Below are 26,817 nucleotides of genomic sequence, written 5' to 3'. Positions count from 1 at the left end.
GGAGTAGAGGAAAGGGCTCATCACACAGCCTTGTGGTACACCGGTGTTCATTGTGATTGTAGATGAGCAGTGGTTATCCAGCCGGACATGTTGGGGGCGGTTAGGTTATAATTAGGTTATAATGTGCATTTTTGGACTTGTTTTTACCTTTCCCGGGGCAGATGAAAGCACTGGGGTTTATTTTTGGAGGTCTTAAAATACATTTAGTTCTTTATTACCTGTTTTAGCAGATGTGTCAAATTATGATTCCAACCAAAGTGATTCCTTTACCTTTAAACATCTTGATGGCAATAAGGTTTTTCAACACAAACCATGATGGTTTTTTTGCCATCACCAGTGTGTGAATGTGTGTGTGAATGTGTGTGTGAATGGGTGGATGACTGGATATGTAAAGCACTTTGGGGTCCTTAGGGACTAGTAAAGCGCTATATAAATACAGACCATTTACCATTTTTAACCCAAGGCCAGTATTTTCATGTGACATTAAATGACAATGAAAATGTACAGTGAGAGAAAGCGAAATTTTAGCGCTGCCATCATGAGTCTTAGCATTTTGAGCACTGCAACTCAGTACATTGTTGCTAGCTTACAGTAGTTTTATTTATGTTATTTATTTGTATTATTTTATACACACATTCATCGTGTTAAAGACCGTATTTCACAACATCTTAACTACTGCCTGTGGGTTTGTATAACTGGAGTGGTGCCACTATAGGCTGGATTGACATGAAGTAAAATTTTAAATATGTCATTTGAAATGTTGCATGTTGGCATTTTATTTTAAAAAATCTTTCTGCCTGTTTTAGAATGTGTCTGAATGTGTTTTAGAACATGTCATTAGAAGTTAGTATCATTAGAAGGCATAGCACACATTTTCACTGATTATGCATAAGATACCCACTTTTATCTATTTTTAATTGCATAAAAACCTAGATGACCTCTAATTTCCTGCTTCTAAATTCAAATAAAACTGAGGTTATTGTACTCGGCCCTTAAAATCTCAGAGATACAGTGTCTCACTTGATGCATACTCTGGATGGCATTACCTTGGCCTCCAGTGACACTGTAAGGAATCTTGGAGTCATTTTTGACCAGGATATGTCCTTCAGTGTGTATATCAAATAAATATGTAGGACTGCTTTTTTTCCATTTGTGCATTATCTCTAAAATTACAAACATCCTTTCCCAGAGTGATGCTGAAAAAACTAGTACATGCATTCATTAATTGTAGGCTGGACTACTGTTTTTCACTATTATCAGGATGTCCTAAAAACTCCCTCAAAAGCCTTCATTTGATCCAAAACTCTGCAGGAAGACTGCTGAACGGGACCAAGAAAGACAAAATATATTTCGTCCATACTGGCTTCTCTTCATTGGCTCCCTGTTCAATCTAGAATTGAATTTAAACTTGTAAAATAATCATTCCGCCTTTTATCTTAAAGACTTCATACCCCCCATTAGAGCACTTTGCTCTCAGACTGCTGGTTCACTTGTGGTTTGTGGGGTATTTAAAACTAGAGTGGGAGCCAGAACCTTCAGATTTCAGGCCTGTTTTCTGTTGTACAAGCTTCTAGTTTGGTTTCAGAGAAAGACTCTGCTTTTAAGATTAGACTTTAAATTTTCATTTAGAAGAAAGTGATGTACTTAGAGCTGTGACACATGACCCTGAGTCCCCTTTAGTCATGCAGTAATAAGCCTAGGCTGCTGGGGGCTTCCCATGATTAGTGTTTCTTCTTACTCACCTTTTTTTTTTTAAGCCACCCCAGGAGGTTAAAAGGAGTTTTCTTCGCAAATGTAAGGTTACAGGCCTTGATACTTCCAAAGATTTTTTTCTAAATGCTTGAAAGTTCATCAGACATTTACAAAATATCTGGACAATTGTTGCTCTAGTGTGTTGGATTATACCCTACTATGGTTCAGGTATCATTGGGCATCTAAGTCATGTTTTCTCTGCGAGTTTGGAGAAAGTCTGACATGGGTTCAACGAGTTCAAGAAGATGGATAGAATGTCCTTTTCACCTACACTGGAATGCCCTTTCTTTGCCCTGCCCTGTGGTGAGAAAAAAACAGCTCATCCAGATCAGCTGAGACAGTTCAAACAAGGCCAACCTTCAGAGGTTTTTGCCTGGGAGACTTTACAAAATAAAATGTAGCTTAACTTCATTTTCATTTCCATTCTCTCTGTTTCCCCAAGGAAGGCATGACGCAGCAGGATGGAACACTAACAGCAGTTTGTGCACACACAAACACTCGGCCTCCAGCTGCTCAGGGAGAAAAATTAAAAAAGACAGTGTTTACTCAGGAAGAAATTATTTTCATGCACTGGCCGCTCTGGCTGGTCGGCAGCAGTACAGTCCACCATTACTTTGGCATACACAAACCAGATCCACCAACCTGTGTTTCTTTAGTTTTGTAATGAATTGTAAATAGATTATGATAATCAGAACTTGAAATCATTTCTCTCTAAACATATTTCCACATATGTGGAAAAGCTATGTTAGCTTTAGATTTCCATTCCCTTTATTCAAATTTAGGGACCACCCAATCTTCCCCCTCTGTTGAATGGAGAGTCGTTGCCAAGGCTGCCTCATCCAAAATTCAATAACATGTGATTGGCAGGTCGAGGAAATTGAATTTGAATATAGTTTTTATGAACTGACAAATGTTTGTGCGTAAAACCTCCTCTTCTGTAACAATTTCCTGTTCCACACAATACTGTGTAGTCTGTGCCTTATGTTATTGGACGTTCCAGTATGGAGCACATTTTATAATTAAACACACACTTAAAAAAGTTTTTCAGCCTACCTCTTACTAAATATACATATTCGGGTTGTTTACTAATAATCCAGACATCATGACTTAGCACTTCTGACCTCTTACATTCTGATTCGACAACACTAGGTCACAGATTTGAGGATAACCCTGGGGTGCGTCGGCACCTGGTGAAGAAGTCGTCCCGATGTCACATGAGCCGAACCAGCAACAGTTCTACGCCGCTGTCCAGCCTGAAGAAGAAGAAGAGGGCTTCGGAAAAGAAAACTCACGAGGTTTGCAGCGCGGTGACAGCCATGTTTTGTTTTGCTTATTTTTTTAATCACATGCAGTAGCATAGCTGGTGTTCTTTTCACTGCATTGTTTTTAATTTCCAGCAGGGGGCATCTCCTCTAGCTACATAATGAAACTAATTTCCATAGAAGTCTATGGGAGAACAGCCCTTGTCTCGTGACCTGTGACCGAAGTAAACACCTTCCTCACGAGTTCATGGTTTCAAGTCTTGCTGATTATAACATGATGTTCTTTTTGTAAATAATGGTCTTCATTACAGTCAAAAAAGAAATTAAATCGAGGTATATTCAGTTAACAAGTTGCTATCATTTAAATGTCTCTTGTGTTCCAGTTTCTCGGTCAGACTGGTTCCTTTTTGAAAAAGCTGGTGCTTCTAGAATGACCTTTGCTAAGCAATAAGTTGTGTCACGATGGCTTTATCCATTTACAGTCTGTGTTCGAAAAAAGGTTGATGAAGGGATTGAGAAATAACCAACATGCAGATATAAACTGTAGGCAGACAAACCAAAACTAAAAGCTTGAAAAGGCGAAAATAGATCAGCAATGCTCAGGGGAATTGCAGAGTGGGGGATAATTTTGTGTATGCTTTTCCCCTTTCTCACACACAATCCTAGTTAGTATTAGTATAAGTATTGAGCAGTAGAGCTTTAATTACAGGTCCCAAGTGTAGTCTTATTGTAGCTTAAGCACAAAGTGCATATTTGTTTCTTCTGAGTTTGACAGTCAAAAACAAAAATTGTGTTGCTCTGAGGAAAAAAGTCATTCTTTTTAAAAATGTAACAGATTGTCCCTCTAGACCACTTTATTCTTCTTAGTTCTGTCCAAAGACAGCGAGTGCATGATGCACAGCCTTTCTCTTAGCTGGTTGAGTGTGCTGTGTGCACTGTCTTTAATCATTATTTTATTCTTTCTCCGTGTATGTTTTGGTAAACAAACTGTATTGAAGATAGGAACTTGGAAAAGAAGTTGGGGGGATTTTCACAGCTTTAAATGCGTTCCAAGGAACTTGATCATGGATTATAAACAACGTGATAGACATGTTTTTCCCCACTGAGTTACACCCTCATAACACAGTTGTCAAACATATTCCAAAAGTAATCTTAGACAGGTACGTGTAACGGGTCAAGCGTGTGCTTTAGCGCTTATGTTTCTGCCCTGTTTTATCTCCAGTTGTTTGTGGAGCTGAACGAGCTGATTGTGGAGAAGGACCATGAAATGCGATGGAAGGAGCGCGCTCGCTGGATCAAGTTCGAGGAGGATGTGGACGATGAGACGGACCGCTGGGGAAAACCTCATGTGGCCTCGCTGTCCTTCCGCAGCTTGCTGGAGCTTCGCCGCACCATCACACATGGTAAAAAGCTCCTGCGTGTGTCCAGCAAGCATCAGGTTATCAGTCATGCAGTTTGTTGTATGTGCAGCTGAAATGAAATTCACAAACATAACTGTGATATGCAGAAAACCGCAAATTGTTTCCTGCTTTGTTTCAAGCTTGCTTAAAACTGTTTCTTCCCCTTAAGACTGAATAAAGTTGCAGCAGCGACTTGTTTGGGTTGGCCTTTCTTCTCTAGGTGCCATCCTATTGGACCTCGAACAGACCTCTCTGCCCGGCATCGCCCACCTGGTCGTGGAGACGATGATCATTTCCGATCAGATCAGAGCCGAGGATAGGCCCAACGTTCTTCGGGCCCTGCTTCTCAAACACAGGTCAGTAACCAGGCTGACACTAGCATTAGGCTGTGCCTGATTGAGTGCATCACCAATTCATAACATTATTTCCTGCGGTGGTAAACAGTGAAGAACCACAGTTCAAGGAGAAGATGTTTCAAGTTAATGGAAAAGAGATGAAAAATAAAAGCCGAGCAGAGCAGTGAATCAGAGGAATAAAAGTGATTGTTTTCCCCAATTGGTTTGCAGCAGTTTAATTATAAAGACTAGTTAAAATGCTAACACCACCTTCGATTTTTGTAATACAGGGTGTCATCCTGTGCACTGCTGCTGCTTTATGTTTGTAGGCGTGTGTGCCAGTGTGTGCACTAGCTCTGACAGATAGAGAGCAGAAAGAAAGATGTGACTTGGTGTGTAAGTTTTTCCAAAAGTTCTCATTGTGTCAGGGGACACAGAAGAGCAAACCATTTAGCTTTCTTGAAATATTTGAAAGGAGTCTGGTTAAGGCTCTTTTTGACTTTGTGCCTGACCCTGAGTAAAGATCATATTAACATGTAACACACTCATGTTAAGAAAAGGTTGTTTATGTGTTCTTTATGCGTTTGGATTTACAGTAGCTTAATGAGAATGTGCTTCCTTAACATGTTTATCTTTGGATCTTTGAGAAAAAAAGCTTCCTGTTTATCCCTTGACTTCTGTTTCATGAGATATTCCCTAAAATCAGTGAGATTTAGTTGGTTCTTTACCCATGTATTAACCAACCTGTCAATTTAGGGTACTGTGGATGCAGCTTTGTTTACATTCTGACCCTGGATTGTAGGTTTGGTCGTATGAAGAATTAGATCCAAGCCTTCCTGCTCATTAATCATTATCCCACAGAGGAGAGAAAAAAAATTCAACTCAGGGGAACTGGGCTGGGAATTTCCAAAAAGTGACATTTAACAAGACTTGGCTCATCAACTGCTGTACTTCCCCGGGTTGACTGAACTGCAAATGTCAAGACTGGGCTGTATCTGTACTGAGTGTTAAAGCCTGTGCTGTTAGACTTAGCGTTTGAGTCTTCGTTGTGTGGTCCTTCCTGGATGTTTGATCTTTGCCTTTGTTTAAGACTGTTGCTGATTCCTATGCACTGAGAGTGAAAAGGAGAGTGTAAAATTTATGTGTCCCCAAAATTCACTTTATAAATTCAGGCTTACTTTTTTCCTAAAAAACTATACGTGTTTTCATTTCATTTCATGTTTCTTTCTAGCTGGCTCAGCTGTTATTTGAACCCAGGAGTTTTCAGCGCTTTGCTTTTTTCTGCATTAGTAAGTCTAAGCCTGCCACTGCTGGATCGATGGTGTTGTTGGAAATTATTGGGTGTGATGCTGTTAAACCAGCGGAAGTGTATATGAGTAGATATGGGAAGGTGGTGGTAATCATAGGACACTAGAACGTGCTTTTCGTTGTCATAATCCGAATTCAAAAAAGTAATATTTAACTAGCTATTCACAAAACACGTGAGGATATAGTTACTTACATCCTGTACCCAAGTCAAACAAATAAAAGCATGGAACTGTGACTCCAGTGCTCCCTGATATTGCCACTCTTTGATTTGCCCTGGCATTGACACGACAGCTAAACTGAGATGATACACGTGGCCAATCGAATAGCGCTCTATAACACTGCGAATTACATTTTACAGTTACATAACTAGAGACTGGAAATAAGTTGAGTGAATGTTGGCTAAATTACCAGAGGAAAGACGAGCCCTGCCTGTCAGAAGTACATACAATGTTGCCATCTTACTCACAAAGCCTCCAATTAATATTAATAGAAACAAATCTAAATCCTGTTCTGCAGCTTATGATATTTAACTCAAGAGCTCCTGTGACTTTTGCTTTTCTAAAATGATGCTTTTGTACTTAGGTGGAAGTAGTATAGAAAATAAGATAAGGAAGACAAGCGCATTCCAGAACAACTTTTGAACTTGGAGTGAGACAGTTTTGTCAACTGGTGTTGAATTTTCCCTCACGCCTGTTATTGTTATACTTTACAAGGAGCTCAGAATGTCCCTTTTTCTCCTGACTGCATAGAACCTCAGTCCTGCCAGGTTCCCCCCTTTTTTTTAAGGCAGAATGGTACAGCCTGGATTTGAAGAAGAAGAATCTCTCCTGGATAATGGTGTGGTGACCTTAGTTAGACCCATGGATTATAGCGAAAAATAAATATCATAAATTTAACCGTGGCAACATTTACAGTTCTTTTTTACATATTTTGCACACATGCTCACAAAGCGCCACAGCAGATGCACTCAGAAGAAGCAGGCCAGTGGACGTTCTTAGCAGCGGGCCTTCATGCATTCGTTCCACATTTCACTGCCTTTTCGCATAAATTCCCAGCATGTCACTGGCTGGTTCCACAGGGAAAAGAACACTCTGTCGTTAGAGTCATCGCTAGGCTAAAAGATCAGATTTATGTCGTGGAATAAAATCACACTGAAGTGCTGCTAGGATTTAGCTCATCGCTTACTCAGACCACTTTAAGGATCCTTTGGAAACGTTTTGTGTGCAATTGACTTCAGTGTCACACTTCGTTCTTTTGTCTTGGGGCGCTGTCTCTTCCAATTTGAGCACAGTCTTATTGGACCATGTGGGCCTAATGAGTGAGGTGATGTCACCAGTGGACTGAACAGTGATGTAGTGAAACTTGGCCAGTTTGACATGCTTAAAAACTCGTCTTTAAGTGGGGTGAAATGTGCTTAACATCACACGCAAAGAAAGCAGAGAAAATAAGGGCTACAAAGGTCAGTCTCTGGCTCTTTTATTGATACCGTAATGCAAATATCACGTTAATGTGTCAACTCAGATTTTCCTGAAACCGCTTTCTGATTAGCTGCAAAGCGGTTTAATTTTGGAAGGATTTTGCTGATGACTTTTCTAAGATTTATGACCTCCACTGCAGCCGCATGAGGTAAAGATGGTCAACACATTAAATGAACAAAAGATGGATTAGGTGAATAAGAAGCACAGCTGTTTTGAGCATTTCTAGAATCCAGGTAATTCTGCAGCCCACTTAAAAATGATTAAGCTGTCCTTAGCATTAGGCAATTGAGCATGGATATTTTTGGCCTTGAAAACAGTAGTTATTAAATAATAGTAAAAGCAGCTGCACCTTCTGGAGGCTTTGAGTTAAGATTATATTTCTGATTCTTACCTTTGAAAAAGTGCTTGCAGAAGCACCCACTGGAATTTCAGGTCTTGTGAAAGTTCACGTAGGTATTTATTAATGTCATGGAAAAATGTTGACATTTACAAGACTGGACTTGCACCAAATTTGATTCAGACTATTTCCGTTGTTCTTATTCCCCTGAATGACCCTTATCATTCGGTATCACCAGTTCTTAGCTGTCTCCAGCTACGAGCAGGCTCGGGCAGTTAACACATTTAATTTTGGAGGTGCCGCCTCGTTGACAGAAGCGTGTTTCCGTTCTAAAGCAGCAACAAAAGTAAGCACAGTTGGGGGAGTTGTTGGTAGCATAATCCCATAACCTTCATCTCGAGTTCGACCACCTCCTTTTGAAGGTAACTTTCTTGGCCTTTCACTTTTATTTACTGACTTTTGTTTTCATTCACTGTCTGGTTAGATTTAGGCATTGAAATGTTACACCGGTAGTCTATTTTGTACCACCACAAGTACGAGTCTGCATAGGTTCAAGTGTTGGAGATAGGACCTGAAATCCCCATCTCAATGTCCAGCCTCCAGTTTTCTATCACTGTGCAGGCTTTTCCTTGCAGACAGTATAGGATGGCAGTTGCTGGCCATATCTATGGATGAGATAACAACTGCAACTGGCATTTCGAAATGAGAATGTATATAACAATTTGATAACTTTGATGATCTCTTAGCCCTTTTTTGGCTCTCACATGAGATTGACTTTTGGGATTCAAATGAAATGAGTGGACAGGTATTGGTTGCTTATATCATCATTAGAATCTGCTCTCTTACTGTGACCCAAATCTCCTTCACAGCCTTGGCTGTGCTTTTGTGCGTTCTGCTAATTTGCAAAAGCCTCCATGTTAAGATGCTCATTGCTGTTTAATATTGTGATGTTAACTTTAATCACATTAACATTTTTTGCAGTTTAGTGACTATATTATATTGCAGGCATAGCTGGAAATTATACTTTGTATATATATATATTTTTTTGCAGCCATCTAAGCGATCACAAAAATCGTTTTCATCGCCACCACTCATCCAGCAGTCTTCATGGCAGCTACAACCACAACCACGTCCACGACACCAACCAGCCATTGGTGTCCGAAGAGCACGATGAGCACCACGAACACAAAGGACCCGTGTACGATCCCAAACAAGACGTTTTTGTTAGCCTGTTTGTAAGTTTTCTCTTCTCTCTTTAATGTGTTACACATTGTCAGTGTCTTTGTAGTTAACGTCATTTACACAGCTCATTTGATTTTTAAGAGGCTCCTGACAGAGATCTGAGAAATATGGGGTCTCGGCGATGAAACAATGTGACGTCGTTGAAACAGGCAGACAGCGCGTTAAATTGGCTCTACCAAAGCCAAAGTGAGTGATTAAGTAGCTCTGACAAGATCCCACCGGGGTAATTGGACTCAGCTATCTAAGTGGACGGAGATTAAAGGGACGCTGAGCTGTCTTGTTTTAGTTTATGGTTTGCATTAAGTTCTAAGAAGCACACAGTGAGCACAGATTTTGAACGTGGTTACACAAAATTCCTGATGTGAGGCCCGTGGCTCTCACTTTGGCCTTTGAGACGCTTCTTAACAAGGTCAGAGGTCATGTAAGTAGTTCTTGAAGTCGGAGAACGCAGGCCTCCCTGCGCCACATGTGTTGAGTTAAGTTCTTAGTCAGCGTACAGGTGCTTTTGGTTAAAGCATCTTGATATATTAGCTGCGAAAACTTGTTCCTCCTCAGCTTAAAATGTTGGCAAATTTAAACCAGCTTATTAAAAAATATTTTTCAGGCATAAAAAATGGTTTGAAATGAGATGTGACTGTTGATACCTACGTTCCCACAAATGTAAGAATAATGTCACATTATTAGCGCAGTTCTTTGTTATATCACATCACCCTGGCTAGCCAGTAATGTGGGTAATCTTTGTACTGTTCTTCCTCCAAGAAATCTCTCCACCCTCTGCCGGAGACTCATCCAGCCACAGCCAGATCTATGAAACTTCTCGCCAAGATTCCCAAAGACGCTGAGGCGGTCATTGTTTTAGTTGGTAAGCTTTGGGACAGAGTTTTTCTTTTCAGTTTTTATAAACCACTGGGAGAATAATGCTAATTTCTTGATTTGGCTGTGCCTCACAAACTGCCACTCTCAATATTTTTCTTGTGAAGTACATCAAATCAGTAAGCAGGTTTTTTTTATTTCTTTATTTTGTCCTGTTCTGTAAGGTTGTGTTGAATTTCTGGAGCAGCCGGCTATGGCCTTTGTCAGGCTGAGCGAGGCAGTCCTTCTGGAGTCGGTGCTTGAGGTTCCCGTCCCTGTTCGATTTATTTTCGTCCTTCTCGGTCCCAGTCAGTCCAACGTGGACTATCATGAAATTGGACGTTCTTTCTCCACTCTCATGTCAGACAAGGTAGCCTCCAAATCTCATTCTAAGGCTCTAAGGTGTGTAATTTTTTTTACTAATAATGATAATCTGCTAAACCAAAATAGTTTTGAATCCTATAATATCTTTCCAGTGATAGAAAGTGGGGGTTAAAATTGGACAAGTCACACAGATTTCTAATTATCCTGCTTTTTCTGTCATGGCCATCCACTTCTGTTCTGGATTAGAACTTCCATGAGGTTGCCTACTTTGCTGATGACAGACAAGACCTCCTGAATGGCATCAATGAATTCCTGGACTACAGCATCGTGATTCCACCGTCAGACGTGGAGGGAAAAGACCTCCTGAAGACAGTGGCTGACTTCCAGAAACAGATGCTGCGGAAGAGAAAGGAAAGAGAGCTCAAGAAGCACAGCTCCTTAATTGGAGTAGAGGCAGAAATCAAAGGTAAAAAATAATGTACTTGAATTGTTCCAGACAGCACTGGTTCAGAAAAGGCTGGAAAACTTCAGTGAACAACTAGACACCTGGACACTTGAGACTTGTGTATTAGGGCTCAAATCAACAAAAGAAATGTGTCTAATCTATTCTCATGTCTTTTCTGATGTTTTCATAGAATCTATTCTAAATAGAAAAAATATAAAATTCATTCACTACCTTGTTTTTTGGAGGAAGAAATTATTAGATTTGGAAGAGCAAATGAATCGTTAAGTTATCAGCCAAATGCTAAAAAGCTTTGTTAGCAAGGAATGTGCATAGGCTATATAGACAGAAACCAATACTAGCTTGTATTACTTGTACTAGTACTTGTACTTGTACTAGCTAATTAACAACCAAATAAAATACTAGAATTTTGCTTACAAAAGCTGGACTTCTTGGATGGCCTTTTCCAAAAGCAACCGGCAGCATAAATATGGTCAAATGGTCCATATCAGTAACTAGCATCATAAACAGCTAGCATCAATCGCTACGTATTTTAGCACCCACTGGTCAGTCACAGAATTAATGAACTAATATTTGCAAATAAAAAAGCAGCAATAAAATTTAAGCATGGAAGATAAAGCACATAATTTACCCCCTGTACAGCTGTTATAAAGGAGACGTTTCTTTCTACTATAAAGTTGGACATTTTAAAATGAGGGTCAAAAAGAAATGACTCCCTTTTGGAGGTAACGTCAAGTGGCCAGTTGAAGAACTGCAGTGGTTTATTGTTTTTTACTCATGGACGGTCCGTGGATATTAGTTTGTTCATGCTGTGACGCCTGTATGAATGCCCACAGAGGTGAGTCCTGAGGAGGAGGAGGAGGGAGAACAGGAAGTGGATCCATTAAAGCGCTCAGGAATGCTGTTTGGAGGTTTGATCCACGACATCCGCAGGCGTTACCCGCAATATGTGAGCGACTTAAAAGACGCCCTGGACATGCAGTGCATTGCTGCTGTCATCTTCATCTATTTTGCCGCACTGTCACCCACTATTACCTTTGGAGGCCTCCTGGGTAATCAAAACTTACTTAAAAAATATAGTCCATATTCTTTGATGTACTGCATGTAATTTGTCTATCTCTGTGTGGCTACTTCTGCATACAGGAGAGAAAACGGAGGGCATGATGGGAGTGACTGAACTCATTGTTTCCACTGCAACTATCGGGGTTATATTCTCACTGCTTGCTGGACAACCCCTTCTCATCACTGGCTTCTCTGGACCCTTACTGGTGTTTGAAGAGGCCTTCTATAAGGTGACTTTTAGCAAGACAATGACAGCACAAAGCCTCCCACTTCATGTCATCCCATGTACTTTTTCTCTTGTCAGGTGATTAATCTGTCCTCTCACTCAGTTTTGTCAGGTCTACAACTTTGAGTACCTGACTGGTCGAGTGTGGATCGGCTTCTGGCTCATCTTCATCGTCCTGGTGATTGTGGCAGCAGAGGGTAGCTTCCTTGTCCGCTACATCTCACCTTTTACACAGGAGATTTTCGCTTTCCTCATCTCCCTCATCTTCATCTATGAAACTTTCTCTAAGCTCATCAAGGTAAGAATTTAAACAGTAATCAGTCCTGCAAACGCTAATAAAATCAGTCACATTGTATAGATTTACTCTTTTTTTTTTTTTTTCTTCCAGGTTTTTAAGGAACATCCACTGATGGCAGTGTATCCCACTGACGCCAGTGGGTCTCAAAATTTTGATGGTCCCATATACAACCAGCCTAACACTGCTCTTCTTTCTCTGGTGCTCATGATGGGCACTTTCTTTGTTGCATTCTTTCTCAGGAAGTTTCGAAACAGCCGGTTTTTAGGTGGCAAGGTAATAAACTTCCTTTAACCCTTTCAAACAAATCATATCATGCATCTCATGAGAATATAAATGAACTCTATAGAGCATTTTTTATTACATCTATTCTAAGTCTAAAGTGAATGGACTTCTTTATGTTTCATGGAGACAAGGGTGAAACCACTGCGATACCTTGCCCTCACCCTATCATATGATCTATTAAGGTCAGCTGACACGTGTTGTGAGTGGGGGTTGAGGCGCTTGGGAAGAGATCTCAAGACTGCATTGTAGGTGGCTGACAGTTGGTGTCATAACCCACCGCATCTGTTTAATTACGGTTGTACACAGGGCACATAGATGGCTTCTTTTACTCTTCTGTCAAGCCCGCTTTGTTGTCGAAAGAGTGACCTTTACCCTTTAGGTGAGGGTGTACAGTATAGTGCTGCTCTGCACAGCATGCACAGTGTTGTTATCTTGTGTTTGGGAGCTTTTGTCCTTGAGATAAACCAGTATTTGTCTGAAGCTGCAGCTGGGTCTAAAGTACAATGCTCATGATAGGGTGAGGGAAGGTGTCACAGTGGTTTCAGCCAAAACCTCTGGTGATGTTAAGGACCCACACCTTTTTTCACACCTTGGCTAAGGTGAGGTCAGCAACCCTCACTAAGGTTTAAATACCTCTCTGAAACTCTCTTCCATTTGGTTTTAGAAGTGACGACACCTCTTGAATGAGAGGTGAAACATCTTCTTGAAATTTAAATTTCATTTACTTTCTAAATAAATACATATTTTAATGTATATTTTAGAAACAGTATTGTTTAAACTTCATCCTCTGTGGCTTTTCTGCATGCTGTTACCACTAAATATTGTGGAAAGGTGTCCAAACCTCAGCAGGGATGTGTGACATGCTGTGAAAGAAGAAGGGCCATATATGAAACATTGCTCTTTAGCACTCCTAGTGGAGGAAAACGTCAGCGTTTATGTCAGAAGGTTGATTCTGTCCATCTGGACAGAAATGTTTTGTCACTCATACAAATGTATTCTTCATTCGCAGTTGAATGCATAATGACTGTTATGCAACTGTACCATTTATAAGTTTGGGAAAACCTGCAGTGAGCTAAGACTGAATAACTCACTTGTTCCAGATGAACATTTCTGGCATTTCTGTACCTGGATGACAGAGCATGTATCAAGACTTCACAGTTTATATTTGAAGGTAAACTGTAGCTTAAGATGAGACGAGGCAGGTAGGCTGTGTGATTTCAGATCGTAAATATCTTTGTCTCTGCACTGAAACGGTTATGTGCAGTTATTCAATGATGCAAATACGTTTTTAAGCTTCTGTTTTACAGACAAACTACTGCTGGCTAGTCTTGATAGCTAAAGTGGTTTGTTTTGATGAAAAAAGAGCAGATCAGTCATATAATTTATACTCATTCATATGAAAAGCAATTCAAATCAGCATTTTTCCACTCAACAGGAGGTTGTTCCCTTCTGCATGACTTCTTTCTTCATAATCTTTGACTTATGCTCAAGTGATGTTTCTCTTTATGAGATCTGGGATGTATTTTCACTTTTAATTTAATGTTTGGTTTCTTGATATCCCCAGGCCAGAAGGATTATCGGTGACTTTGGCATCCCGATCTCAATCTTAGTTTCAGTACTGGTGGATTACGCCATTACTGACACTTACACACAGGTAGCGTCACTGCTAATCACAGAAATCCTGCACAGCAAGTGCAGACATTTTTCAAAAGCTCTAACATATTTTTCTTTTCAGTATTAAAAACAGATTTTTTTTTCTCTCTTTTAGAAACTCAATGTGCCATCAGGTTTTTCTGTCACGTCTCCTGATAAGAGAGGTTGGTTTATCAGCCCCTTTGGTGACAAGAAGCCCTTCCCCACTTGGATGATGGGGGCGTCTGTTGTTCCTGCCCTGCTTGTGTTCATTCTTATTTTCATGGAAACTCAAATTACTTCGTACGTTCGCACGCCATGATTATATACAGTTGCAAAGAATTCTGTACATGTGCATGAAATATGTTCACTAAAATAAACATTTTATTGTTTTCGTCTTGTTCCTCCAACATCTTAGGTTGATAGTCAGTAAGAAGGAGCGTCGGCTGGTTAAAGGCTCCGGCTTCCATCTGGATCTCCTGCTCATTGTCATCCTGGGTGCCCTCTGCCCCCTTTTTGGCTTGCCGTGGCTCACGGCAGCCACTGTGCGCTCTGTCACTCATGTTAACGCGCTCACAGTGATGAGCAAGGCCACGGCTCCTGGAGAAAAGCCCATGATCCAGGAGGTGAAAGAGCAGAGGCTCACCGGACTTCTTGTGGCTGTGCTTGTTGGTAAGAGGAGAGGCAAGGATGGGAGTGGGGAGTACCAAATGACTATGCAGCACACCCCCTTCCTTTTTTGATCATAGCTTAGCAACTGTAGTTAGAAAGGCCTGACATCAAGCCTGTTGTTTTAGATATACATACATTGCATTTATGTATATTTATTTGCAGACTTTCTAAACAGATGGTTGTTTAGAACGTCTACAGCACTTTGACTGTGATTTCTTTAAAAAAAAAATGTGTATCATGCTCTGTTATGTAAGATTTCAAATAATCAATTAAGTCCATAAACTCATAAGGAAAAGGTCCTAATTGCTGAGGAGTTGGGGTATTTTCTCCCCACTGCAGGCCATTAAAAGGAATGCAGTTTTAAGCTGCTTTAACACAAGAATGGAGCCTCAAAGTCTGAAAGTGAAGCCAGTGGCCGAGTCAAATGAAAAGAACGTTTTTTAAGGAATCTGTCCAGTCCTGTGAAAAACAAAGTAAACCATTACTTCTTTCGGAGGAGTTAAGAGGATAAGTAGTAGCCAGATGCTGCTAATCAAATGCACTTAACTAACTGATCTTTAGCAAGTTTGGACACTTCTATAAAAGCAGTATTCGTAGTTTTCTGGTCTGGAGCATTCGGATGTGTTACTACAATGCCACATTTTCCCCAGGAGTGGACGGACCAGCATATTCAGCCAGATCTCAGATTTTTCAGTGCACAGAGACACTGTTAGAAAACCCAAAAGCTCAGATTCTACAGGTCTCAATTCACATAGTAAATATTAAAGTGCATGACAACACAATCAGAAAAACTGAACAAGTATTGCTTGTTTGGAAAGGGTTGCTAGGAGAAAGCCTCTTCTCTGTAAAAAGAAAGAACATAGTGTACTTAGCTTTGCAAAGTTTGCATCTGAACAAACCACAGGACTTCTGGAACAATGTGCTTTGGACATATGAGTGGAGTCATAATTGGTAATAATGCACTGTGCCACTTGTGGCAAAAGCCAAACTAAAGGTTGGCTGAAATTGGGTCTTGCAACAGAACAATGATCCAAATTATAGCAGTAAATCAACAAAAGGAAAAGATTAAGGAAGGAGAACTGTGCATAAATTAATCCTCAAATAGTTGACCTGCTATACCTAATGAGCTACATCAACCCTAAAGTTCTTCTTAAGTCAGACAGAAAAAGATTACCTCAAGTTACTTAATGTTAAGATGGCTCTACAAGATACTGAATGGGGTGCACTTGGTCTTTCAGGGGTTTGCACAGAGTCTGTGAAAATGTCCATTTTCACATGATTGCATATACACTGTGTGGCTGCTGCCATAGTAAGTATAGCAACATTAATTCCAAAGTCAAAATAAACGCAATTATTTTGTCCAATTACAGAAAAACATATAAAGCCTGTTGTTTTTTAAGAGTTTGCCAACATTAACGCAGAAATTAACCTATTTAATTTAGTTAAAATTAATTGAAAAGGGGAGACAATGTATCGGCTGGCAGAATTACACTTCTTATCATTCTATGTAAGGAAAGTGTAAGGATCAGAATTTACACCAGATCAATATTCAAGATGGAATAAAACACGAATCTGAACCAGTGGCTATTTCTAGGTAAATAAACGCGAGCTGGAAGAGTGGCAGCTCTGTAGCTCCTGCATGTCTAGACATTCATGAAGGTTGACTCAGCCCAACAACAGCTTAAAATGATTTTTCATTCTGTTTGTCTTCAAAATGAGCCGAGACAGTCGTTCTACAAGAAGAAAATTTTGTGAAAGTGAAAATGCACTGCCTGACATTGCAGCATTGTTTTTCATCCATTGACTCATTGCGTTTTGCCGACTGAAAGTCTTGTTTCAATTAAGGTAGGGTTCCCGAAGCAATCTTAAGTCTAGTTTGATCCAGTTTGGGTATGCAGGCGTGGTGAGTCATCATGATTGTTGAGCTTTTGTTTGAGTGAAATGCTGTTTGGATTAGGAAGAAGACTGTTTGGATTAGCCCTCAGAGTATCTTAACCAAGGCATCTGAAGAGGGAGTGTGTTTCTAATAAAAGGCACGACAGCGTGTTTGTTTTTAAGGGCCGTTCCCGTTCCCTTGTTGAATGAATAATTTTCTCCACAGTTGCCAGTTATTGTGCACGCATGCAGTAAAATCATGTTAAAAGTCCCCCTTTAAATCCCTGTTTGCCCATCAGGTATGTCCATAGTGATGACAGATATTCTCCGCCTCATCCCTCTGGCTGTGCTCTTCGGGATCTTCCTGTACATGGGGGTCACCTCTCTGACGGGCATCCAGCTGTACGAACGCATAACGCTTATGGTCACGCCTGCCAAGCACCACCCGGACCACATCTACGTCACCAAGGTAGCACACGCAATAGCAGTGTTTACATGCCCTCTGCTCTATTATGAGCGGTAACATGGAGAAACCAAAGCCAGCAGAGCAGCAACTGCGGGACCAAAATGACGTCCGTCCTCAGCGTTTGAGTTAAATCAAAAGAAAAACAGAGAGGCTTAGATGCTGAGAGTCAGAGACATACTACAACGTCACAGTGGATAATGACAAATCCCAATGAAAACCATGCACACCAGATTTCTGGTTTAAAGTCCTGGTTTCGAAAGAGTTTTTTCCTGGAGTTTGGACCCAAATCTGAGAGTAACCTCAACAGTTTAGGGAAAAGCACAGTTCATTTTCTGGCCATCTGGTTACTAATTCATCCATTCCTCTTATTTCACCTGCAGCTGTCAGACTATAGCATAGTTTTATCTACTCTTTGTATTACTGGTGTCAAACCATTTACATCTGTAATTTAAAACATCTAATTAAAATATTAAAGCAAAAAAAAAATCAGAAAAGATAAAAATAAAAACTAGATTCTAGAAAAATGTCTTAATTTTAGTCTTTTAGCGTTACTTCATGTCGTGTTGCGCTGTATTCTAAAACCTTGTAAATTTTGCCTCCCGTAAATCATTCAGTATTTATATTGCATCAGCTGGCTATAACATTGCCTCAAAATGCTTTATATTAAAAGGTAAAGATCCTGCAATACTCGAGAGAGTCTTCTATAAGAAGACACATCCTCCTCTGTCACACCAACCCTCTGCATGTCCTCCTTCACTACATCCATGAACCTCTGGATGAAGCTCCGTCTTCAACATCCTTTGCCCAATATATTGTTGCTGAAATTTGAAATAAATTAAGGCGCACACAGCCAGGCTGTCTTTATGAGTTTCATTACTTTTGTTAAGCGGTCAAACAGCACAGGCAATGTGACAGTAGCCTGCATCTTTATAGAGACGGGTTATCTCTCTGCCATGGTCACAGAATACTTTGTGTAATAAAAAAATAACTCGTACATCAACATGTGATATATCTGGAAAATAGCAAAGCTCCGATATTGTCAGGTCAGCTAATCTTAACACCATCAAACCAACTTAACACCTTCAACTCAAAAACATAACCTCTTTTTCTAAAGTTGCTGTGTTTACATGTGCAGCAGATTACCTAGATGTTAAAAAAACAGTTATAACTGGGATGTAGTGGGATCTTTATGTACACACAGCAGCAGTGCGTGAAAACACACACTCTCCATGGGACTACATAGTAGGATTGTATTTCATGTCTTACCAGAAACTTAAACAGCACGTCCTCAAGTGCGCAGATGCTTGCTCTCTCTATTATTATTTTTTTAACAGCACGGTTTCCAACCTAATAGCTCACGTAGAAAAGCTTAGATCTTGTTATGTAGGGAACACTCCCTGCTAACAGGTCTCCCATTCACAGCCAGAGCAACTTTGCAGCTGCTTATCGTGATAACTTGCAATAAAGCCTATGAGACTGTAAATAAATTACAACCATTCCCATGTCTTAAAATCCAATCTTAATGGCTTTGTAATTCAAAATTTTCCCTGGTGAATTTCTTAAAAAAAGAGAGACAGGAAATCTAACCCTCATGCATGTTTAAAAAAAGATTAGATGCAGAATTTTCCACTAGATGGCGCCAAAAATGTGATTTGTGCATCTCTGGATATATCTGTCTGTGCTGTAATTTCCTGGTTTCTAACCCTCTGACCAATATGTGTGTGTTTCTTCAGGTGAAGACATGGCGCATGAACATGTTTACCATCACCCAGCTGGCATGCATCGTGGCTCTGTGGGTAGTGAAGTCTACTGCGGCCTCCCTGGCGTTCCCCTTCGTCCTCATCATGACGGTGCCGCTGCGACGCCTCATCCTCTCCAGGATCTTCGAGGAGCGTGAGCTCCAGGTGGTAGGTTTAGGTAGCAGAGGCTTTCCGAGAATGTTTGCCACAATCATCTGATCCCACATAGCCTCGAGATACTTACTGTATACGGCAAATTTAAAATTCAGCGGACGTTGGCATGTTTTTATATCGGTCTAATACTGACTTGCAGGGCTTGAAACAAATTTGACCCCTGACAGTTCTGATGATTATTTTTGCCCCTGTGATCATTTCTCTTTCTCATCCAAATAATTTCAAGATATATGCAGATATTGCTTTTGGGTTTCATGTTTTCTTGGACAGATCCACCTAAACCCATACATGTCATCACTGTCAAATTAAAACCTTCCATTTCCTAAATGTCAACTTTTTAAGAGCAAGAAAATAAGCTTATTCTTAACATGACCACCGTTCATGTGTTCTCATGAAACCTCTGCGCTGCACAATTGCCCCAAACCACCTAAAGGACTGGCAAAAGAAAGTTGAAAATTGCCAAAGCTGAACCTCCTTGACGTCAAATCCTCCACTCCCTCGAACCTTCACCCTTGTATGAACTCCATAATAAATGTTCCTGTTTCACATTCTTTGCTTTGCTTTTCTGCACTATAGACAATTGGTAAACCAAAGAAAGTCAAAGGGGAAAAATGGCCTTGTAGCTCTGGTTTGTCTCATGTTCACATTAGTGGATGAAATAATGTGAACCTGAGGGAAAGTCATTCCTAGAAAAACTTCTAATGATCCATGTATGGGAAATGCAAATTAAACAAACAAAACAAAAAAGAAAACTACTAAGTACATGATTTGGACCTTTGCTAGTCAAGATTGACACATACCATCAATGATTTTCTACAATAATTCCATAAATATAACCTAAATCCCAAAAAAGTGGAAACAGTTTGTAAAATGTTAATAAAAACAGAATGCAGCGATCTGCAGATCTCATAAATAAATCCATATTTTCTTCACATGGGAATATAAAAAAACATATCAAAGGTTTACATTTTCCTGTGTTGCTACATTTTCTTGCTTCCAGAAAAATACTAGCTCAGTCTGAATCTGACACATCTCAAAAACGATGGGACAAAGGCAACAAAAAACTGGGAAAGTAAGTGGCACTAAAAAGAAACAGCTGGAGGAACATTTTGCAAGTAATTAGGTTAACTGGCAACTGGTCGGTTACATGACTGGATAAAAGGGAATTGTGGAACACTCTCAGAATAATATTCCTCAGTGTAAAATTGTGAAGCCATATGCAAACATGATCCAGAAACACGCTTCTCTGGGCCAAGGCTCATTTAAAATGGACTGAGGCAAAGTGGGAAACTGTTCTGTGGTCAGACGAATCAAGATTTGAAATTCTTTTTGGACAACATAGACGCTGCATCCTCTGAACTAAAGTGGAGAGGGAACCTCTGGCTGGTTATTGGTTCAAAAGCCTGCATTTCCGATTCTATGGGGATGTATGAGTGCCTTAGTTTGCACATCTGGAAAGTCACCATAGGGTATATACAACTTTTAGAGCAACTACACTACCATCCAGACAATGTCTTTTTGAGAAGGCCTTGCATATTTCAGCAAGACAATGCTAAAGTGCATACTTCATACCCTTACAAGACCTTTCTGAAACATTTGGGACATGATGGAAAATGCAACAAAGCAGGCCCAGGACTGTTAAGCAGCTAGAATCCTCTATCAGACAAGAATGAGACAACATTCCTTTCCCAAAAGTCCAGCATCTGCTCTCCTGAGTTCATTTACAGACTGATGTAAAAAGACGATGAGACGCTACAAAGTGGTAAACATGTACCTGTCCCAACTTTCTCGAGATATATTTCTGCCATCAAACTCAAAATGACCGTATGACCTTGAAATGGTCATTTTTTTCTCAATTTAAACATTTGTATTTTTTCTGTGTTCTATAGTTCACAAAATATGGGTTTGAGATTTGCAGATAATTGCGTTTTCTATGTAGTTAAAATTACAGCATTTCAATGGGTTTTTTTTTTTGGTTTTTTTGAACTGGGGATTGCAATTGTTTCACGAATGTTCTTCTTGTTACCACATTTTCCAATAACGAGCTATAACTCAGTTCTAAACTGTATATAAAGAAAAAGAATTTTATATTTTTTTAAAAGCAGACGTTTTAAAAAATGTCTCTTGTCTATATGTTAAACATAATTTGAAAGCCTGCACCTGTGATGCTAAATTGGCTAATGCAGATTAACACAGAAAATTAGATAGACATTACTGTAGTCTGCTTCTTCAAGATTTGGTGACTTTTAAACAATCAGGCTAGCTTTTTCCATCTGTTTCTGTCTTTGTGTTTAATTTAGGTTAAGTTGCTGCCCGTTGCTATTTGAACTCGCTAAAAAGTCAATAATAGCTGAGCAGTGGTAAACCTTGAAAAAGTTATACGCAAACCAGAAACCTTCAGATTAAAAGTTGTGCCTCGCCTCCGCAGCCAACAATTATCAAAAGATGCAGCTTTTATTTTAAAGGTCAATGTTTTCTGTTTCCAGAAAACAGTTTGTGTCACGCTTTTCCTAATTTCACCATTGCTAGCAGAGTACCTAGCGGCAGCAAATGCCATCAACCTTCAGCAACCACTTGCCAAGTGGTCAGGGAATACATGACTGGCAGATGGTTGCCGGCTGGTCTCTTGGGCTCTGTGCTAAAGCTTTAGCTTGCGAAAAGCAGCCTATTTTTTTTCAGGCATTGGTCTTAGAGGCACTAATTGCTGTGTATAATTAACAGAGTACTGCTCAGTCAAAATGCATGCATTGCTGTATTTAAATTATGAATAAACAATGATGGTGTCAGTGTGCTAGTTTATTCCACAGCATTGTTTTAATTGGCAGCGCTAAACTATGCTTAATTTGTCCAGAATGAACATTAAATGAAAATAATAAGGTATTTCAACCCTTTGCAGCTGGATTGTGATGAAGATTCGCCCAACTTTGATGAAGATGGACGAGATGAGTACAATGAGATCCACATGCTTGTATAAATTTAAGCTGGAACCAGCTAAAAGGATCACCTACACCCTGCAGGTCTGACCGATCGGAGGAAGCAAATCTTGGAAACCTCATTGTCTCTGGATAGCAAGAGGAGCTTCTGCAATGGTGTTTGTAAAATATACAGAATCTATAGCTGGATAAGCACTTTTTACCTTTATTTAATCCATTTTTTTAAAAGCACATCTAATGTTAGATCTTTGTGGTGGTGTCGATGTCTTAACCCTGACAGAAATAGCTCTGAATGCATACCTGAAGTGGACTATACCAAATCTAGCAGCATACATAACTTATATGAACTCTTTTTACCTGATGTCTCCCTTTAATTAGTCTGCAGGTTCTGGGCATAAGTGCAATGATAGCGGGGACCTTTAGGACTGCAGCAGGCTTGATTAATTCAGGCTTATTTTGGGACTGATCTGTGAGAAAGGAAAGATTTTCTTTAATGAGGAGAGGATTTCAATCAAACTTAATAATGTTTTCAGATGAACTTTCTCTAAATGTAAAGCCTTCAATTGGTTTTACTGCCTCTGTTGTTAAACTGCCTTTTTCCTTTGTATTACTGCCTTTGTCTATAGGTTGCAATGGTGTGCAAACAAGGAGTTAAGTCAGTCCTTTTCCTTTCTGTACAGACTTGTAGGAAAAAAAGGTCACGTTTCTCTGCCAACCCAGCTCCCTGGCACAAGTTCTCATCTCTAAATGTAGTCTCCCGTGAATCCAAAATCCCCTAGAGACTGTGCCTCTTCATGGGCTGCCACTGTACTTTTTTTAAGGTGATTAATGCCCTCCACTGATCCCATTATTATGACCTTGGATGTATAAGTAAATAGCTAACATGGTCTAAACCTATTTTTCTACTTTGTTGTATCTATTTATTTTGTGACCTTTTGGACTTAACGCTATACCATGTTCTTAGTGGTATTTAGATTTCGGATAGCTTAAGCTACTGTTAGAGTTAGTGTAAAATATAAAGAACATTGTGTAGAGTGACACGTTAAAAACAGAAAAATGTGTCTTTATTTGAAGTATCTGTCAGTTTTTTGCTAAATTTGGTATATTTTTTAAGAGATGTCATGAATAATGCACTTGGCTAACACAGACACGATAGTACTGAAAATGTTGGGGAGCATTTAAACATTTGCAGGATGCATGAAGGTTGCATTGCACAGACTGACTGTGAGCTTGGGATTGTAATTTACCATCTATTTTTAGAGTTATCCTATATTGCAACGGACACCTGCTGCTTCAATAGGTACACCTGTTCATCTCTTTGTTATCGCAAATCTAATCAGTCAATCGTACTGCAGCAACTGCAGTAATGTATGTATGCATATAGACAGGTCAAGATGACTTCTTGAAATTTGTCCAAGCATCACATTTGGGAAGAAAGGTGTTTTTAAGTGACTTTAAATGTGACATGGTAGTCGGTGATAGGCAGTCTGGTCCGAGTATTTCCGAAACTGCTGATTTGCTAGGATTTTCCCACAAAACCATCTCAAGGGTTTACACAGAATGGTCTGAAAAAGACCATTCTGTTCTCTTTCTGGGTGAAAATGCATAGCTGATGCCAGAGGTCAGAGGAGATTCTGCTTTGAGCTGATAGGAAGGCAGCAGTAGCTAAATTAACTGCTCATTGCAGCCAAGGTATGCAGAAGAACATCTTGGAATGAACAGCATATTGAACCTTGAATCGGATGAGCTACAACAGCAGAAGACCAAAAACCTCAAAATCCCTCCACCAGATCTCAAAAGGGGGTCCAACCTGGTACTACCTAAGGTGTACCTAATAAAGTGTAGTTTTGACACATGCACATTTTCAGAAGCGTTTCTTATTTCATGCTACACAGAAACACATAACAGCTGCTGTACATAAAACAACAAAAAGATAAAACTAATTTATTAATTAGTGTTGGAAATTGGTGGGATTTTACTATATTTGGCTCAATGGTCCATTTACGGTCAGCAATTAAAAGCTTAGGAACTGAAAGAAGAAGCTTCACATTTAGATGTTTTGAGGATATTTACTGTCTGGTTCACCAAACATTAGGATTATAAAGTTTATTCTTATTGATTTTAAATAGACGGGAGTTGTTGAATGCAACAAAAAAAGTGAGCACATTGGGTTCTGGTCTTTTTCCATGTTTGCATTCGGTGGCTCTCTTGCTTTCATCACTGACACACTCGGGAAGCGTCAGCTGAGTCCTGGGGATTCTAACTGGGTGGATATCTGCAGAAAGTCAGCAATTGTCTGCTGTTTTTTCTTACAATATCTTGATGGCACACTCTTTGATCACATTCAGTGAAAGTGGAAAAGAACAGCAGAGATGATTGAACCCAAACCCAAATTCCTCACTCTGGGGGATGCTTGGCAAAAAGGTTAATTCAACATGAAAGTCTGTTTCTTTGCACTGTTACTACCAAAATGTATCTACTGCTAACATTTAGTCTATGAACCTTTTAAAAGAAAACAGTGCATAGTAAGTTAGGAGAGAGAGAGACTGCTTGGCAGCTGAAGAGGTTTCTATAAATTACTGGCAAACAAGGCCAAAACCCCACTATAAACATACTTTAAATGGTCAGCAATGTACTGTTATTCATCTTATTTCACATAACCATGCCCTATATTATGAGCCATGCAAAGATTCAGTCTCAGGGGAAACTGACCTTTGATCTGTAAATATTGCTCCCCAGCCTTTAGTTTGTTGCCTCTTTGTGTAAATAAAGCGGTCAGGGCAATCCGGCGCTTGCTATGTAAAAATCTATGGCTTACAGTCCCGGCTTTTATGTTGTACAATGTAGGAAAAAGAGGTCAAGTGCGTAGAATTATGTGTTTACTCCAGTGAAGTGACATAGAAGTTTAACGGTAAATGAATCTCTCTTTCCCCCCTAGATTGTTCTCTGTAGGCCTGCACTTGAAGCTCCACTTTGATGTGAAGCGTACACCTGCTGCAGTCTGTATTTAATTCTGCAGCTCCCCGAGTTAATGAGTAACACAATGTGCTTTGAATTAGCACTCTGTAGCAGTTTCATTTAAAATGGGCTGCGTTATTAATGGACCTTTTCAACCATGTGTTTATGTTTCAGGAGTTTACAGAGACTGGAATGGCAAACTGAGGGCAGAGACAGTGAGGTATTTTCTTCATTATACCCACCCCTATCCGTAGTCGTGACATTATTGAATGTTTGCCTCTTATTGAGTGTGTTTTTAGGGGCAGGAACTTGATTTATGGAAGTTCACTAATGACACAACTATGAGTGGTCACCATGTTAGAAAGCGCACTGCCAAATAATTTTGCAAAAAAAATGAAAAAACTATTTTTGTTGTTGATGTTTTGGGGGGTTTTTTTTTTCTCTTTTTTTTTTTGTGACATTTATGTATTTTTTGTAACCTAGAATTATTCTAATATTGTATAAATTTAAAAAGTGTAAACTCTAGATTGCCCTGAGTAAGCAAGCATCCCTCATATTTTCTGCCTTACAGACAATTTTTTCAGTTTGTATTCATCTCATTTACAAGGACGACAGTTCATTTGAAATAATGAATACTGAAAAGAAATTTAGCAAGCAGCATTTGGATGGTATTGTGGCAAAAACAATGTGTAATGACCATTTTTAAACACCACGGCCAACCAAAGAATTATTGCTTCCTATGTCCATTTCTTTATAACCCCAATGTCCCAATCTTCCGCTGGCTTCTTCCAGCAGGCTAACACACCATGTCACAAAGCTCAAGTGATCTTAAACTAGAGTTCAGCTATCACTCTAATTGAGCACCTTTGGGATGCAGTGCAATGGGAGACGGTAGATGTGCAGCCAACAAATCTGCAGTAACTGTGCAAAGCTATGCTATCATGTCAGTCTGAACCAAAAATCTCAGAGGAATGTTTCCACCACCTAATTTAATCTGTGCAATGAAAGATTAGGCCAGCTCTGAAGGCAAAATTGGGTCCAACCTGTTAATAGCAAGGTGTACCTAATGAAGTGACCAGTAAGTGTATAGTTTTATTTAGAAAATGAAAAGCATTTATAAATCTTTTCAGGCAGACTAACATTGTTTAATAGTTTGTTGAAAGCTTACATTTGTTCTATGTCTAATAGTTTTGTCAATATTTAACTTCCATACCTAAAAAGCACACACTAATGTTAGTTGTACACAGAGCACTAAGTGCATTACTATGAGAGACTAAGAGTAGATGCTGTACAGCCAGCTGTGAGTGGCTGAGAACATGAGAATCAAAAGGGGGGTAAAGATTTTATTTTTTAAAGTAAAATGCCTTGTTGGTGCCATTAATAACTAAATATGCAGTGAAAGCTTTGATAGTTCATTTTTTTAGCCAAAGTTGTTGTTTGTCAACAATGCTGTGCTGATTCAACCTGTGATGGTGAAAGAGGCTCTGAGGTGTATGCCCGATACAAGTGTGTGTGTGTGACACGAGCTGCTGTGTCTGTGGAGTCCACAGCCTAAAAAGAACCAGCAAACTTACCAAAACATCCTTTCAGTATTTACACAAGAGAAAAAGTGGAATTGTGGGTATTATTAAGATAAGAAAAGGTGTGGCGCTGCCTCTTGGTCCTGTCTGGTGTTGGATGTCAGAACACACGAGATGTAAAGAAAAATCGTTCTGGTCTTTCTGACCCTTAAAGAAAATTCTGTCAT

The 26,817-nt window shown here is 39.7% G+C and overlaps 1 protein-coding gene across 2 annotated transcripts in view; it reads left to right on the top strand.

The window, feature by feature from the left end:
* Nucleotides 1-23,682, top strand: part of slc4a3 (solute carrier family 4 member 3) — a 38,408-nt gene extending 14,726 nt beyond the window's left edge. For both annotated transcript variants that reach the window (XM_013911783.1, XM_013911782.1), the window contains 17 exons: nucleotides 2,902-3,047; nucleotides 4,237-4,417; nucleotides 4,635-4,770; nucleotides 8,924-9,107; nucleotides 9,874-9,976; nucleotides 10,152-10,336; nucleotides 10,537-10,756; nucleotides 11,590-11,805; nucleotides 11,897-12,045; nucleotides 12,145-12,339; nucleotides 12,430-12,612; nucleotides 14,186-14,275; nucleotides 14,390-14,556; nucleotides 14,672-14,925; nucleotides 17,100-17,269; nucleotides 19,000-19,173; nucleotides 22,076-23,682. In XM_013911783.1, coding sequence (XP_013767237.1) covers nucleotides 2,902-3,047; nucleotides 4,237-4,417; nucleotides 4,635-4,770; nucleotides 8,924-9,107; nucleotides 9,874-9,976; nucleotides 10,152-10,336; nucleotides 10,537-10,756; nucleotides 11,590-11,805; nucleotides 11,897-12,045; nucleotides 12,145-12,339; nucleotides 12,430-12,612; nucleotides 14,186-14,275; nucleotides 14,390-14,556; nucleotides 14,672-14,925; nucleotides 17,100-17,269; nucleotides 19,000-19,173; nucleotides 22,076-22,153 — 2,831 coding nt within the window. In that variant the 3' untranslated portion in view covers nucleotides 22,154-23,682. The remainder of the gene's footprint in view (nucleotides 1-2,901; nucleotides 3,048-4,236; nucleotides 4,418-4,634; nucleotides 4,771-8,923; nucleotides 9,108-9,873; nucleotides 9,977-10,151; nucleotides 10,337-10,536; nucleotides 10,757-11,589; nucleotides 11,806-11,896; nucleotides 12,046-12,144; nucleotides 12,340-12,429; nucleotides 12,613-14,185; nucleotides 14,276-14,389; nucleotides 14,557-14,671; nucleotides 14,926-17,099; nucleotides 17,270-18,999; nucleotides 19,174-22,075) is intronic.
* Nucleotides 23,683-26,817: the final 3,135 nt, after the last annotated feature.

The sequence above is a fragment of the Pundamilia nyererei genome, unplaced genomic scaffold (genome assembly GCF_000239375.1).
Source record: "Pundamilia nyererei isolate P.nyererei 1_Seehausen unplaced genomic scaffold, PunNye1.0 scaffold00071, whole genome shotgun sequence".
Taxonomy (NCBI): domain Eukaryota; kingdom Metazoa; phylum Chordata; class Actinopteri; order Cichliformes; family Cichlidae; genus Pundamilia; species Pundamilia nyererei.
The sequence above is the reverse complement of the archived record's forward strand: the minus strand, read 5'-3'. Positions and strand labels throughout refer to the sequence as shown.